General features: G+C 50.5%; 1 protein-coding gene across 7 annotated transcripts in view; it reads right to left on the bottom strand.

The window, feature by feature from the left end:
• The window catches only part of DGKZ (diacylglycerol kinase zeta), a 90,950-nt gene that overhangs the window by 53,970 nt on the left and 24,039 nt on the right, over window positions 1–12,941 (bottom strand). For 3 of the 7 annotated variants that reach the window (XM_019476723.2, XM_019476726.2, XM_059722807.1), the window contains exon 2: window positions 9,515–9,613. The exons of the other annotated variants lie outside the window; for them this stretch is intronic. In XM_019476723.2, the coding sequence (XP_019332268.1) occupies window positions 9,515–9,613 (99 nt within the window). The remainder of the gene's footprint in view (window positions 1–9,514; window positions 9,614–12,941) is intronic. 7 annotated transcript variants of the gene reach the window in all.

Genomic DNA, 12,941 nt, shown 5'->3' with positions numbered 1-12,941 from the left:
TTTTCCCTTAGCAGGCCTGATGCAAGCAAAGCTGTATGGCCGGGTCCCATGCAAAGGCTGGTGTACACACTGTGTTTATACCGCTGAGACAGTCCCCCATTAGGCGGAGGCAGTGAAACCCGCAGGTCCATGAAACCCGAAGGTGGCATGGACCCATGAAACAGCATGTAGACAACACTAGTACTTCCTAGTGGGGAATCTGGAAAGACTGAGCAAAACATACATAGGGAAGGCAGCAGAACCCCAGTCATACATTTTCAGACAGGCTGGCAATCAAAGTCTTCCTCCTAGAGATGCAGAGCAAGGAGAGCTCCTGCTAGCTCCTCAGAGAACCAGAGTGGAATAAGGAAATGGCTCACTAATGCTAGAGGGAAGGAAGCTGCAAAGAGCCCAGAAGCTATTATCCCACCCTCCCAAACTATTCAGAGGATGAACTCCTTGCAAGACTTGGCTCATCAGGGTGGGGGTTGGGGTTTTCTTAGGGATACAAGTCCCTGGCACAGAACAACTTCCACCTTCTTACTTCCAGGGCCCCGTCCTGTGCTGTGTGTGCTGGGGGACAGTCAGTAATGAAGGAACAGGCAGGCAGCGCTGCTTGAAATGTGTCCCCCACAGGAAAAATGACCCTCCGATCCCCCAAATGTGAACATGTGGCAAGGTGTCACGGGTACCAGTTACGCTTGCCAGAGCCCACAACTCCGAGTCCCCACATATCTACATTCCAGAAACTGGCAGCACAACAGAACAGCACTGATTTACCCACTTCTGCAACACAAAGCAGCTCAGCAAGGACTGGGCTGAGGAGCTCCAAGATCACTCTGGGATCTGCCTGTCCCCAGTCCAACCTCCCTGCCTTTTAACCAGCATGGTGGCATGAGGTGCTCCCTCAGATTGTACCAGAGAGCCAGAGTGATTCCCTCCCCACTTCCCCCCACAGCCCCTTGCTTCCTCCCTACCTCCCTCCCCACCACAAAAGCACACAATTGAAAGAAGTGAAACATGCGGAGAGCATGAGGAATGGGAAGAGGAAGGGGAAAGGACAAGGAAAAGCCCTTGTGACCTGATCTGCCACGGGGAAGCCGAGTTCCTGCAGGTGAAGCGCGGGAGGCAGCGGCTGCGAAGGAGCAGAGTGCCAGCCCTCGCAGATTAAGTCCTAGTTTGGAGAGTAAGAGCTCTGTTTATCCCTCCGCCTCCTCCCCACGCTGCAAGCCGTGACAGCACTAGTTAAAATAACCAACTGCACTTCCTCTTCAAGCAGCCCAGCTGCAGGCTCTCTCCCAGATAGAGTGAGCAAGCCACACACATGCCGAGTCCCTCACTGCCCTCCAACCTACAGAAACCCACACAGCACCCCGAAGTACACACACGCAAGGACAGTGTTTTACTGCCTGACCAGCTCTTCAGTGATGCTGATGTGTAAGGGAGACTACGTTCTCAATTGTGTGCTTGTGTGTGGACAGGGTTGTGGGGGGCAAAAGACAATCTGCCTGGGATAGGACTGCTGCCACATCCATTTGCCATTAGTGTCAACTTCTGATCCAACGGCAGGTTGCCACATATGCCCCCTAGACACCCAGTGCTCGTACTTTCCTGCACAAATGCCCCCCCAAGCACACATAGCCAAAGGCTGCAGACAGCCTGGTATTGCCAAGCACACATAGCCAAAGGCTGCAGACAGCCTGGTATTGACTGAGATGAGATAGCTGTTCTCAGCTCCCAGAATTAGTGTCCCTGTTTTCAGTCATGACAATGACACTCCTGTGCCCACTACTCTCCCAGACCAGCTCCTCCCCTTTGTGAACAGCTTCAGTCACATGCCGTAGCTGTGTTGGTCTAAGGACATAGGCAATCAAGGTTCTTTAGGTAAATCTGATATCTTTTATTAGACCAACTCAAATAGCTGGAAACAATTCTTCTTTGTAAGCTTTTGGGTATAAATACCCTTTGTCAGGCTGAGGAAGCATCTGCAGTTGGTGTGTGCTCTTAGCTTCCTCAGTCTGATAAAGGGTATTTATACCTGAAAGCTTGCAAAGAAGAATTTTTCTAACTATTTGAGTTGGTCTAATAAAAGGCATCAGATTTCCGAAAGAACCTTGTCTGCTTCCATCATACAGGGGCACTCCATTCCCTGGGAGGGATACTCTCCAAGGTACAGGAACATAACAGTGTCCACCCCAGCTGAGCTCCTGCCCAGATCTCTCTAGCATGGTGATTCCCAACCGCGGTTTTACGAGATCCTTTGTAGGGTGCCACAGGTTGTGAGGAAGTAAGCACAGGCTCTTCCCTGCTCAAGCGCCCTTCCTCTCCTCTCCCCTGGTTTCCTGGGCCCTACAAGAGGAAGTAAGCACTGTAATAAGTGTTTGAATTGGGGTCCTGCTCAATTCACAATAGTTATGGAGAGGTCCTTTTCTAAAAAATGTTGAGAAACACTGCTCTAACACAAGAATTACTCTGAGGAGGCGCCTCCCCGTGTGCCAAGAGTTTATCCTTGTATTTGGATGCGAATCACAGAGGAGCCCACAACCCCAATATGCACAGCGAACCACCATGTGCTGTAGGTTAGCAGAGAACAAGGAACTCCTGTGAAGCCTCTGCAACACAACAGAAGGGTGCACACACCCCATACTTCCTTCACAACCTACTCCATTTTGCAACTATATTTTTGCAGAGTGCAAATGTCCCCTCCTGAGCCTGGGCAACATAGCACAGGAGTACAAGAGAGGCACAGCTACTAAGTGATCCAATCATTATTTTTTTTACTAAACAGAATTCTGCACTACTGAATACCTCTGAACTGACAGTCCTGGAGACAGAGACCTGTGCTTTCCCACAGAACAGGTGGGGACCCATTAATCCACTTCACACAGGCAAAAGAACAAGCAGAGATGGGACCAACCTTTGGGCTTATACCAGATAACAATCAGTGTCTCAAAGGAGAAAGATTCTGTGTAGCCCATTCTCCAATCCTGTGATCTAGCCAATCCTCCTGACCTCCTGGGTCCAGGCTGGAACTAGCACCTCTGAAGCAAGGCCTTGCCCCTCTATGGGTATTTGGCTGGGCCTGCCAGATGCTAGGATTCTCCCTGGATCCCGTACATCTGTTATCATACTTGTATCCTCACCTGAATGCTTCACTCATCTGTCCACAGCATCCAGGAAGTCCTTCTGGGTGAGTGGTAAGAGGGTAGAGCAGTGGTTTTCAACATTTTTAAGCACCCCTTGTAAAACAACAGCTCTCAGTTTTCACGCAATTCCTGATTACAGAAAAATAATAGAGCTATTCTTATGTTGCAAAGAACTTGGATCACACCGGGTCAGAATGTTTTAATATTATGTGAAACTGGGTTTACACTGTGAGCCAAGCCTGCACAGTGACAACGCTAATACTGCTTGGCATCTTGCAGTGCCCTTGAAAGGGTTTCAAGGCACCCCAAGGTGCCGCAGCACCTTGTTTGAAAATCCATGGAGCAGAGAATACAGGAGGCAGGGCGGGTGCTGTCCACCACTGACATTTTGCACACATGCATGTACACAAAGTTTTTCCATGCTGGCCCCACTGGCAGAACTCTCTCCCAGGTCTCAGCTAGCCAGCCACTAGCTTTCTGCCATGCAAACTATCCTTCAAGTACAACCCTGCTCAAAAACAGAACTCTACAGAACTGGCATCATGAGGTTTCATAGGACTTATTAGCCTCTAACTAGAGGCCCAACAGGCTGCATCAACATGCAGTTAAATCTCTCAGGGCTGCAAACTCCCCCCCCCTCCACCCTCAGATTGGGGCTCTTTCCTTTTTGCCTACACTCTCCCCCTCAGGTTCTGCATGTCCAATGATCTCCTTAGTGGCCACTTGAATAATATCACCCCTTGCAATGACCTTTCAGAGGCAAGGGGTTGGAATGGACTCATCAATTCTGCCACCATCGCGCCAGGGAGAAGGACTCATAATCCTACATGCTGGGCCACCCAGGCAGGTGACCACACATGTTCTAGTCACTATTGGTGGCAGTTGTGATGGAAACACGAGGTGCCGAGGACAAGAACGAAACTTTCACCATCCCCCAGCCAGGCCAAGCTATGCCGAAGTCTCATTTTGTCCCACGATACCCACAAGGAGTGAGTCAGTGGTTATTGTTATTTAAGACACGAGAAGTTGTAATCAGATCTGACAGAAATGGACAGGGCTGTGGTGAGTCATCATGCAAGCTTACAGTCAGGCCTTTGGTCTTTCTCGCCCTGTACCCCCCCTGATTGTACTCCCCTCATGCGCCATGTCACAGCTAAAATTAGATTGAGCACTCATGGCATTTGCTTGGACATAGCCCAGGCACACTGGGGAAAGAAGACAGTAATGCAAGAGCAACAAAATGTCAAGGCAGATTCCTGCCAGAACCACACAGGCAGACACATGGCCAGCTGCCTCGCTGCTGCTCTGCTGATGGGTATCTAGAAAGCAGCTCACAGGAAACCATTAACCAGAGGGGAGATGGGGCCTGAAGGCTGAGCAACAGCTACTGTTACACACAGCTCTATCCTGAGAAGATCTCTGTTACCACAAAGGGAGCGAAAGGCCTTCACAAAGGATGCACAAGCAAGCCCTCCACCAGGATGCCTGCTTTTCCAGCAGCAATGGCTGCTGTTATTGTGTTGCTGGCAGGGCAGGGAAGGGAAGGGAAGCTGGAGAGAGCTGGAGACACCCAAAGGGAAGGAAACATTAGAGCAGAGCCAGGGCCTCAGCAAAAACTGTCTCCAGAAAAATCTAGCGTGCTCACAAGGCAGGCACCATCTCTGTCTCGCTCCATGCACAAAGTACACCCACTCATATTTCCCATGCCACTGCCAAAATGCACTTGCACAGAGCCCCAGAAGGGCCCTGACAAAGGCCAGGACGTATCAAGCACAATAAGCCTGTCTCCTCCCCTGCCAGTCTGCAGCCCTACACAGCTCCTCCGTTCCAGGACGTATCTGGCTCCAAGCACTTAGTTTGTTATCGTAAGCAGCTAATGACAGCCATAGCCATTAGCTCTGTGCCTTGTTCCCAATAAGGAAAAGGATCCACTAACGTCAGGATTTGCAGGACTTTAGTGGGAGGGAATGGAGGGAGGGGGGGAGGTTGAAAGGGGTCTGGAAGCACAGAAAAACCCAACACTGCTGTCTCACAGGCTGTGACAAGCATGGAATGAAGCTGACAAGCAGGGGTAAAAGTACAAGAAGGACTGGCCAGAAGATGGTCCCCAAGTCCAGCATCAGATTCACTTGCTGGGGTGACAGCTTTCCCTAGCCTCACCACAATTTAATTTCCTTTTCTTTTTTTTAAAAAAGGAAATCATATAAAACATTGAGACATGACCATCCTCTGGCTGTCAGCAAGAGAAACTCCTCCTATGGAGATCAGCCAGAGGCCCCTGTCCAACTAGTACACTCCGCATCCCCTGTTCCTAATCCCCTCCATACTTATAACAGCCTATTGAAAGAGTAAAGACTTCCTTCTCTCTTTCTGACATCACTTCCCAGTTTTCAATTATGTCAAATACAGACTTTCTGTTCTGGTCTGATTTGGAGGGTGGTGTTCATGTGGATTTTGGGCACCCACCAAAAATGCCCTCAGTGGGGCCAACGCTCCAGCTCCCACGGTTCTACAAAAAGACAAACCAGCCAACACTAGTCAAAGGTCAGTCCCCAGGCCACCTAGTCCTCAAAGGCAGTTCAAGGGGAAGGGAGAGAATGTTTGCACTGAATCAACTGCACGCATCTTTCTGAAGCCCAACCACCTTCCCATGCATGAGTCATTAACCCCAGCCCCACGCACACACTGCGTGGATGCAGAGCCGAAGGCTTTCCTCGCCTTCTATGTTGCCGCCACCAGTACCGGTTTCGGTCTGATGTGTTTAAGCACAAACCACAGCTTTCAGCAATGATCCTCTCAGGGGTTGTTTCCCCCAAACAACCCCCATACAGCCCTGAGTCAGGCTTTCCAAGCAATGGGGCTTAGGCTCCATTCGGGGAAATGCACCTGTAACCACAAGAGCAAACAACAGTTCCTGCAGGTGCCTGTTACACAGAGAACAGGGAAGACTTGACTGGATGGGATTTGGGGTACTCAGCCCCTCCAAAAAACAGGTCCTGACCACTGGTTCAAAACACCATGGGGAACCAGAATTCAATTTGGCTCTCCTGGGTCCCATTGCTTTACCTGCATGACTAAACACAATACAATTTGGCTCTGACCCCAGAAAAGCATTTGCATCCTACTTTGTGTAAGCGGGAACATTATCATTCACGTAAGCTCCTATCTTTCTTAATCTCTGGTCTTACTTGCACCTTGTAGCAGTGAATTTCAAACTAATTATACAGTGCGGGAGGGGAAAAATCCATTTGGAAGTTTAAATGTGCTGCCTCTCAATTAAATGGAATGCCAACTTGCTTCTTATCATAAAGGCAGGGTTAAGAGGAGAAATTTATCTGCTCCAGGCCATTTGTTATGATCTACAGCTTCTATCTACCACATCCTCTCCTATTAGCCTCCTCTAAACAGACTTGCAGATAGAGATCACCAATAATTTTCCCTCGCTGCCTCCAGACTCTCTCTCTCTCTCTCTGTACGGTCTTTCTGGAAATAATGAAATGGGATTCCAGAATTACAAGTGAGAAGGGATCACTGCTTTCCAGGACAGTATAGTATGTTCTCCCAGCCTCTCTGCAGCTTCATGCTACAGTCAGAGCTGGCCAACCCCTTTGTACCCTGCCCATTGGGTTCTTTTTACCCTTGCCATGCTGTATCATTCACTTTGTCCCTTTGAAAGAGTAGACACTGCAGGGAGACTCCCCATGCGATGACACAGAAGTTGCCTTTGCAGGCTCAGGTTTTCTTATCCCAGAACAAATGCCAGCAGGATCAAGAGAGAAGAACTGGGCAAAATAGATGCTTAGCTTCTTACTCAGAAGTTTGGCTTATCTCTGGAAACATTGCCTTTGTCCACAGCAAGATTAAGAAGTAAACCTTGATACTTGGTCAGCCCAAGTGCCCACCACTTCAGCTGACTACCTTTGTTTAGACTCACTCCCAGTAACACTGGGAAGAACACTCTGGGGATGCAAATACCAGACAGCAATGTCTGACAAGGGGAGGGGGCTCTTATCATGGGCACCAGGGGCACACAGGAGAACACAGAAAGCAGTCATCACCAAAGTCCTCAAACTGGATAGTGGTTTGCCTCGGTCACAGTCCCACTTACTTCACTACATACCAGCACCAAACAAGCTGTGTGTGCAGGCTCTGCTGGGCCAGCCGCTGGGAGGAAAGATTTTAACAAGCTAAATACTCTCTGCCAACCCAGGTTCAGGTGGAGAAAGGGGGCATAACAGCCTCAGAGGGGGAGAACAAAGGAAGGAGATGTACTGGTCAGGTATATGCCTAGGGCAGACCTCAGGGAACTTCAAAGGAGATGGCTCAAGCAGGGCTGGGAAGGAAGATTTCACCAGCAAGATGGATGAGGTCAGGTAGCGGTTTCCCAGGCGAGGGGCTAGGAGACTCACTCCTGGGGACACTGAACCCCAGGCTGAATGAAGCAGTAGCAAATTGTGCTGCAGGAGTTGCTATAGACCAGGAGAGCTTCCCTCCATCTTGCTCCTCAGAGCAGAGTGAAGAGCACCCATGCCCCCTGGTGTTTAACCTGCAGCACTTTACTCCCGTCCACATTTCACTTCACCATCACACAATTTTAGGGAATACTGCCCATCCCAGTTTAGGGCAGCAGGAAGATACAGGATCCCAACCACCCTGTCCCTCCCTAGGGACAGACACAGGGTCCCAGCCACCTCTGTCTCCTTCCAACCAGCACTCAGCTGGGTAGAGAACTACTTAAACAATTGCCTGATGAAGGCTTTGGTATCTAATGATGAAGGGACATTGAAATGGGGACTCCTTATGGGACTTGATAGGTCTGTGATTGGCAGCATCTTTTAGTCCATCATTCAAAGTACTCAAGGGAAGAGCAGGAATTACTGAAATACCAGGTATACAGGGCAGACACTCGCAGGCAGCTAAAGCATCTCAAACTGAAACCAGGAAATGGTAAGTTCTACATAACATGCACGATGCCTTCCTGTTGTGTTTGTATAGCAGCCTGCATAAAGAGGGCCAGATCCAGTTCACTGAATTACATAATTGGAAGGGACCTCAAAGGTTATCTAGTCCAAATCCGTGCAGACACAGAATGCACTGCTCCTAGACCAACACAGAAAGAGGTCTATCCAGCCTCCTCTGGAGAATGCCTTGTGAAGAAGATTCTACTAATGGGGTGATACAATTAAAGACCAGAGACCATTAGGGCCCAGGATCTGGGATCTCTTCCCTCAGCTCACAACAAAGAACTTGCTCTAGAAACTCACCTCAGTAGGTCCTATGCCACCATTAGTCCTGGCCACCCTACCAGGACATACCTCTCTCACCATGGGTGTACCTGCCATCTAATAGGCAGACAAGGTTCTTTGGGTAAATTCAGTATCTTTTATTAGACCAAAGAATTTGAGTTGGTCTAATAAAAGATATTGGATTTACCCAAAGAACCCTGTCTGCCCTATGTCCATGTCCTTAGATCCCCATGGCTACAACCTACAACCCTACTGTCTAATGCCATCAATGGACTGACTAAGGCAGTGGTTCTCAACCTTTTTTTTGCATCAGGACCCATTTGTAAACATCAATGGCCAGTCCTGACCCAGTGCCCCTCACTCCTGACCAGCTGCCCCCTGTCCCCAGCTCCTCAGTGTGTAGGGCATGGGGGGCCCCAAGCAGCCCTTTGCAGGCTGGAACTCTGCTAGCCTGCAAGGGAAAAGCCACATTTCCCACATTTTTCTCCTTTAAAGGAGAATCCATTTTTAAAGTTTGCTCGCAACCCTTTTGTATATTCTTCTGACCCACTTTTGGGTTGCAACTCACAGATTGAGAAATGCTGGACTAAGGGGTTCCTCCAATAGGTCCTCTAAATATGTCTAGCAGGCAAGCCAACTCCGAAATGTGACCGCAGACCCGTCTGACTCAAATGCCCCCCTCTGTCCCCCCCAGTCAGACTCCTTCAGGTCATCTCTCTCTCTTAGGTCCTCTCCAAGTTCTTTACCAGAGTTCCAGTCACCATGGTTAGGCACAATGCCATGCATTCACTTTGAAGAATACAAAGACAATACAACTGGGAAAGAAGCCACCAGCTGCTCAGTTGTCCCTAGTATCTTGTCAGTGGGAAAGCTGGTTCACAACAAGACTCTTAAAGGCACAAGGGTAACCAAGTCAAGGCTGCCACGTTAGCAGACACAAGTCCAGCACAGAGGGCTGCCCTCTGGAACAAGGTTAATGACACACAGGGCAGGCAGGCAGCCTGGTCTTGAGCAGTCTTGGTTAGTGCAGACACAGGAGGGTGAGTGGGATGAGGTAGGTGGCAGAGAAGAGCTCTTGGTTAGCAATGCTGCAGCAGTTGTTGAACTATACAGCTTGGGCAAGCTAATAAAAATGCCACATACTTATACACCGCTGGCCTGTGCTTTATCCTCCTGGTTCCCCAACGGCTGGGCTGGCTGCCCTGGAGACAAGGGAAGACGCCTTTGTGGGGCAGATGTAGTCTAGGGACACAAAGAGAGTGGTCAGCAAGTACCCTGCACACCCTTCCCACCAGTGTCTCCCCACCCACCCCAAACACAGCATGGCCCTATTCTTCCTAGTGCCCAGGGCTCCAGGACTTCCAGGGTCCCTCAGCCCCCTCCTCATTGCCCTGTCACCCTCCTGCTACCACATGAACAGCTCAATAACAACAACATGCCTGTGAAGCCCGGTTCAGCCTCCCGGAGGGGCAGTGATACCACAATAGGAAGGGGAAGGCCTCTTTTCCATTTCAGAGCCAGCCAAGACCAAACACAGCCCAGAAGCCTCTGCTGCCACTGACCAGGCCCACCCTACAGCCTTTGTGCCTATATCCACTCCAGCCACCCAGGTCAAAGGAGATGGGGGTACGGGCCCTCTAGGAACTGTCACGCCCCTGGTCTGGGATCAGGGGAGTGGGGGGGACACGCACTGATTCAGGCCATGCCTACTAGACTCCAGGCCTGGCTGACAAAAGAGCAATTCATGTTTCCTTCACTCCAGGGCTCAGCAGGAAACACTCTGGGGACTTCTGATGTGGGAAGCAATTAGACTGTGTCTTTCCCACATGTCCTGTCATCATCATGTCCCCTGCTGCGTTAGGCCCAACAGCAAGACAATAATCAAATGCAGCAGATGATGCTCCCCACCAGGTGGCAGCACTTCCTCCCGTGTTGGTGGAAGCTGTGAGTCACGCTTCAAAGGGCTGCAGGTGTGTGCATGACCTAGATCCCTCTTGCAGGGCTCAGGGAGGAGGGACAGGTGGCTTCTGCCCATTGCAACAGGCTGGCTCCTGCCTCCCCCCAGCAGGTTGGCTGCTAGTCACCGTTACTGATTTGGAATTCAAATACATTTCAAAAGGACTGGGCAAACTTTGCCTGAGTGAGAACAAAGCCCTGCCTAATCAAGGGAAGAGGGGGGCAGGGAGGCAGGAACTGGACTCTCCAGACCCTGCATTCAGGCACCGGTCAGCTTGTGCACACTCCTTAGGGCAAAGTCAACAGCACTTCTGTCCAAGCAGCAGGGTGTGGACCTAGCTTATAGACACCCCCCCCCCCAATCTCAGATCACTGGTTTGAATCCCACCTAGGGCAGGGGGTGGTGTGAAGTCAATCAGTCAAGGAAATCAGAGGTAGAACAAACCCACTCAGAGCTGCCCACTCTCTCCACCTGTTTCCTCTGACATTCAAATTAGAGTCAAATTCTCACAGAAAACACCTGTACAGCTGGGTCCCTGTTGGCATTTTTAACCTCGGGAGTGTGCCCTTCCCCTCTGCTTCCCAGCACGGGCCAGCTGGGCAGGGCTGAGGCATGCACGCACAGTACTAGCATGTCGCCAACAAATAATGGCCTATAAAGAGCTCTTACGTGGGCTGGCAGCATTGATTCCCAGCTGCAATCTGTGCGACACACCTTTGAAAGCAAAGCAAAGAACACAGCCCACTCCCCCACAGCCCTACCAGAGTGCCACCCTTAGACAGGACACTGCAATTGCCTTCATGACCCTGAATATCTCATCCTGTATCACTGGGCTGGTCTAACATCCCTGTCTCTCACACAGACATGTCCCCAGCACCGCATCATTCTGTCTAGCCCACAGAAGCTCCATCTGCATTAGAGGAGCAAAGAGTCAAAGTGCCTCTTCTACTGACCTGATAACCACCTTATCACTTGTCCAATGGTTTGCAGGCCCTGGTAGCCACATCCCACTGTGAAAAGGCAGATTACATGAGGAGGATCTGAGAAAAATTAGCCAAAGGGCAGTTTTTACCCCAGGGCCTGGTACCAAATGGCCTGGCTTCTTCCCTAGCCAGGCAGCTTGGAACTGGTTCAGGACAGGACAAGGGGTTGGCTTCTACTCAAAAAGTGATGGCTTCATAAGCACCTTCTAGGAAGTGTCCCCCAGCTCAGCAGGATTTACAGAGCAAAGGACAGGTGGCGGAACAACAACACCTGCAGCCCTCTCTGACAGCAGCCAGCACAAGAGTAAAAGAACGGTGCAGAAGACATGTCCCCAGTCTGGGCCACCTCAGCTCCATGTACTGAATGGGTCTCTTGCAGGGCGCTGGAGTCCCTCTCCTCCACACAACCACCCAGAACCCACAGCCAGCCCAGATGACATCCCTGCAATCAAGTTGCCCCAAAGGGGTGCTGGTGCTGCCTGCATGCCTCTGCGAATCCCACCTGGACAAATCCCACTTTGAACTTCAGAGTTTCAGAGGAGCCACAGACAAGCAGAGCAGCCCCATAATCCTGCCATCTGCCAACCCCTAATGGGCGCAAAAAGCCATACAAAAAAACCCTCCCACTATGCCCTACTAAAGTCAGCTGGCTGTTGGGGGCCTACAGCAAGGCTAGCAAGAGCAACCTTCTCTTTGCTGGTGACCTCAGGTTTCGTGCTAAGAAGCTTAGGAAGGAATCAGGGCAGGCAAGCCACTGCCTACGGATGGCCTGGGAAGATAAGATACAAATAAACATGTGGATGGCCAGAGAAGATAAAATACAAGTCATCTGAGTCTGGGGCTGCTCTCTTTCACCTAAGGTATAGAAGCAGCAGGGAGTCTACACCCAGAGGCAGGGGACATGCAAGTGAGAGTGGTCCTACCCAGCATCTACATGAACCTCCTCTCTTTGGGCACTTTAGCTCTGGGATTCTTCAGCCTGTCTAGGAAGCTCAGCTCAGCCCAGCCCAGCCCAAGGTTGGGCCCCCTTTAATCAAAAGGAGAATTCAGGCTCCAGGCCCACAATGACCTCCCAGCCAGGCCTTGGAGAGTAGGAGGGGAAGGGGATGCATCTTAGGGAGACCCTAAGAGCCACAGCATTAGCTATTGGAGACATGCTCTGGGATTGCACGCCAATGATCTTTCACACTAGTGGTGGCCGAGCAACACTGCTTGTGGCAGCACCATTTCCTGTGGAAGGTGAACTGCACAGGGCTGGGGAAACCCCTGTGCAAAAAGACTCTTTGTTCGCTTTGCTGGCTTTCTGGGACAGAAGCTAGCAGCCATGTGACTTCCAGGAAAGCCAGATATTGTTCTGGAGCCCAGAGATGGCACCCCGCTCCCCTCCCCAAGCAGTGGTCCCTGGAAACAGTGAACTTTGGCTTGTGTCCTGCCAGCTGTAGAATGGACCTGGGGTGAAAATCTCTTTGGGTACAGCAGAGATGCACCTGGGCTAGATTTTATAAGACCTTGCAGTGATCTTTTTGGAATAGACCCAAAGGCAAGTTTGTGACCACCTCGGCCTGTAACAAATGTCTGCAATGAGCTGGCACTCCACAAATCACTCAAGCACAGCTGCATTAGCAGCTCA

This window comes from Alligator mississippiensis, chromosome 2, assembly GCF_030867095.1.
Source record: "Alligator mississippiensis isolate rAllMis1 chromosome 2, rAllMis1, whole genome shotgun sequence".
In the NCBI taxonomy this organism is placed as follows: Eukaryota; Metazoa; Chordata; order Crocodylia; family Alligatoridae; genus Alligator; species Alligator mississippiensis.
The sequence above is the reverse complement of the archived record's forward strand: the minus strand, read 5'-3'. Positions and strand labels throughout refer to the sequence as shown.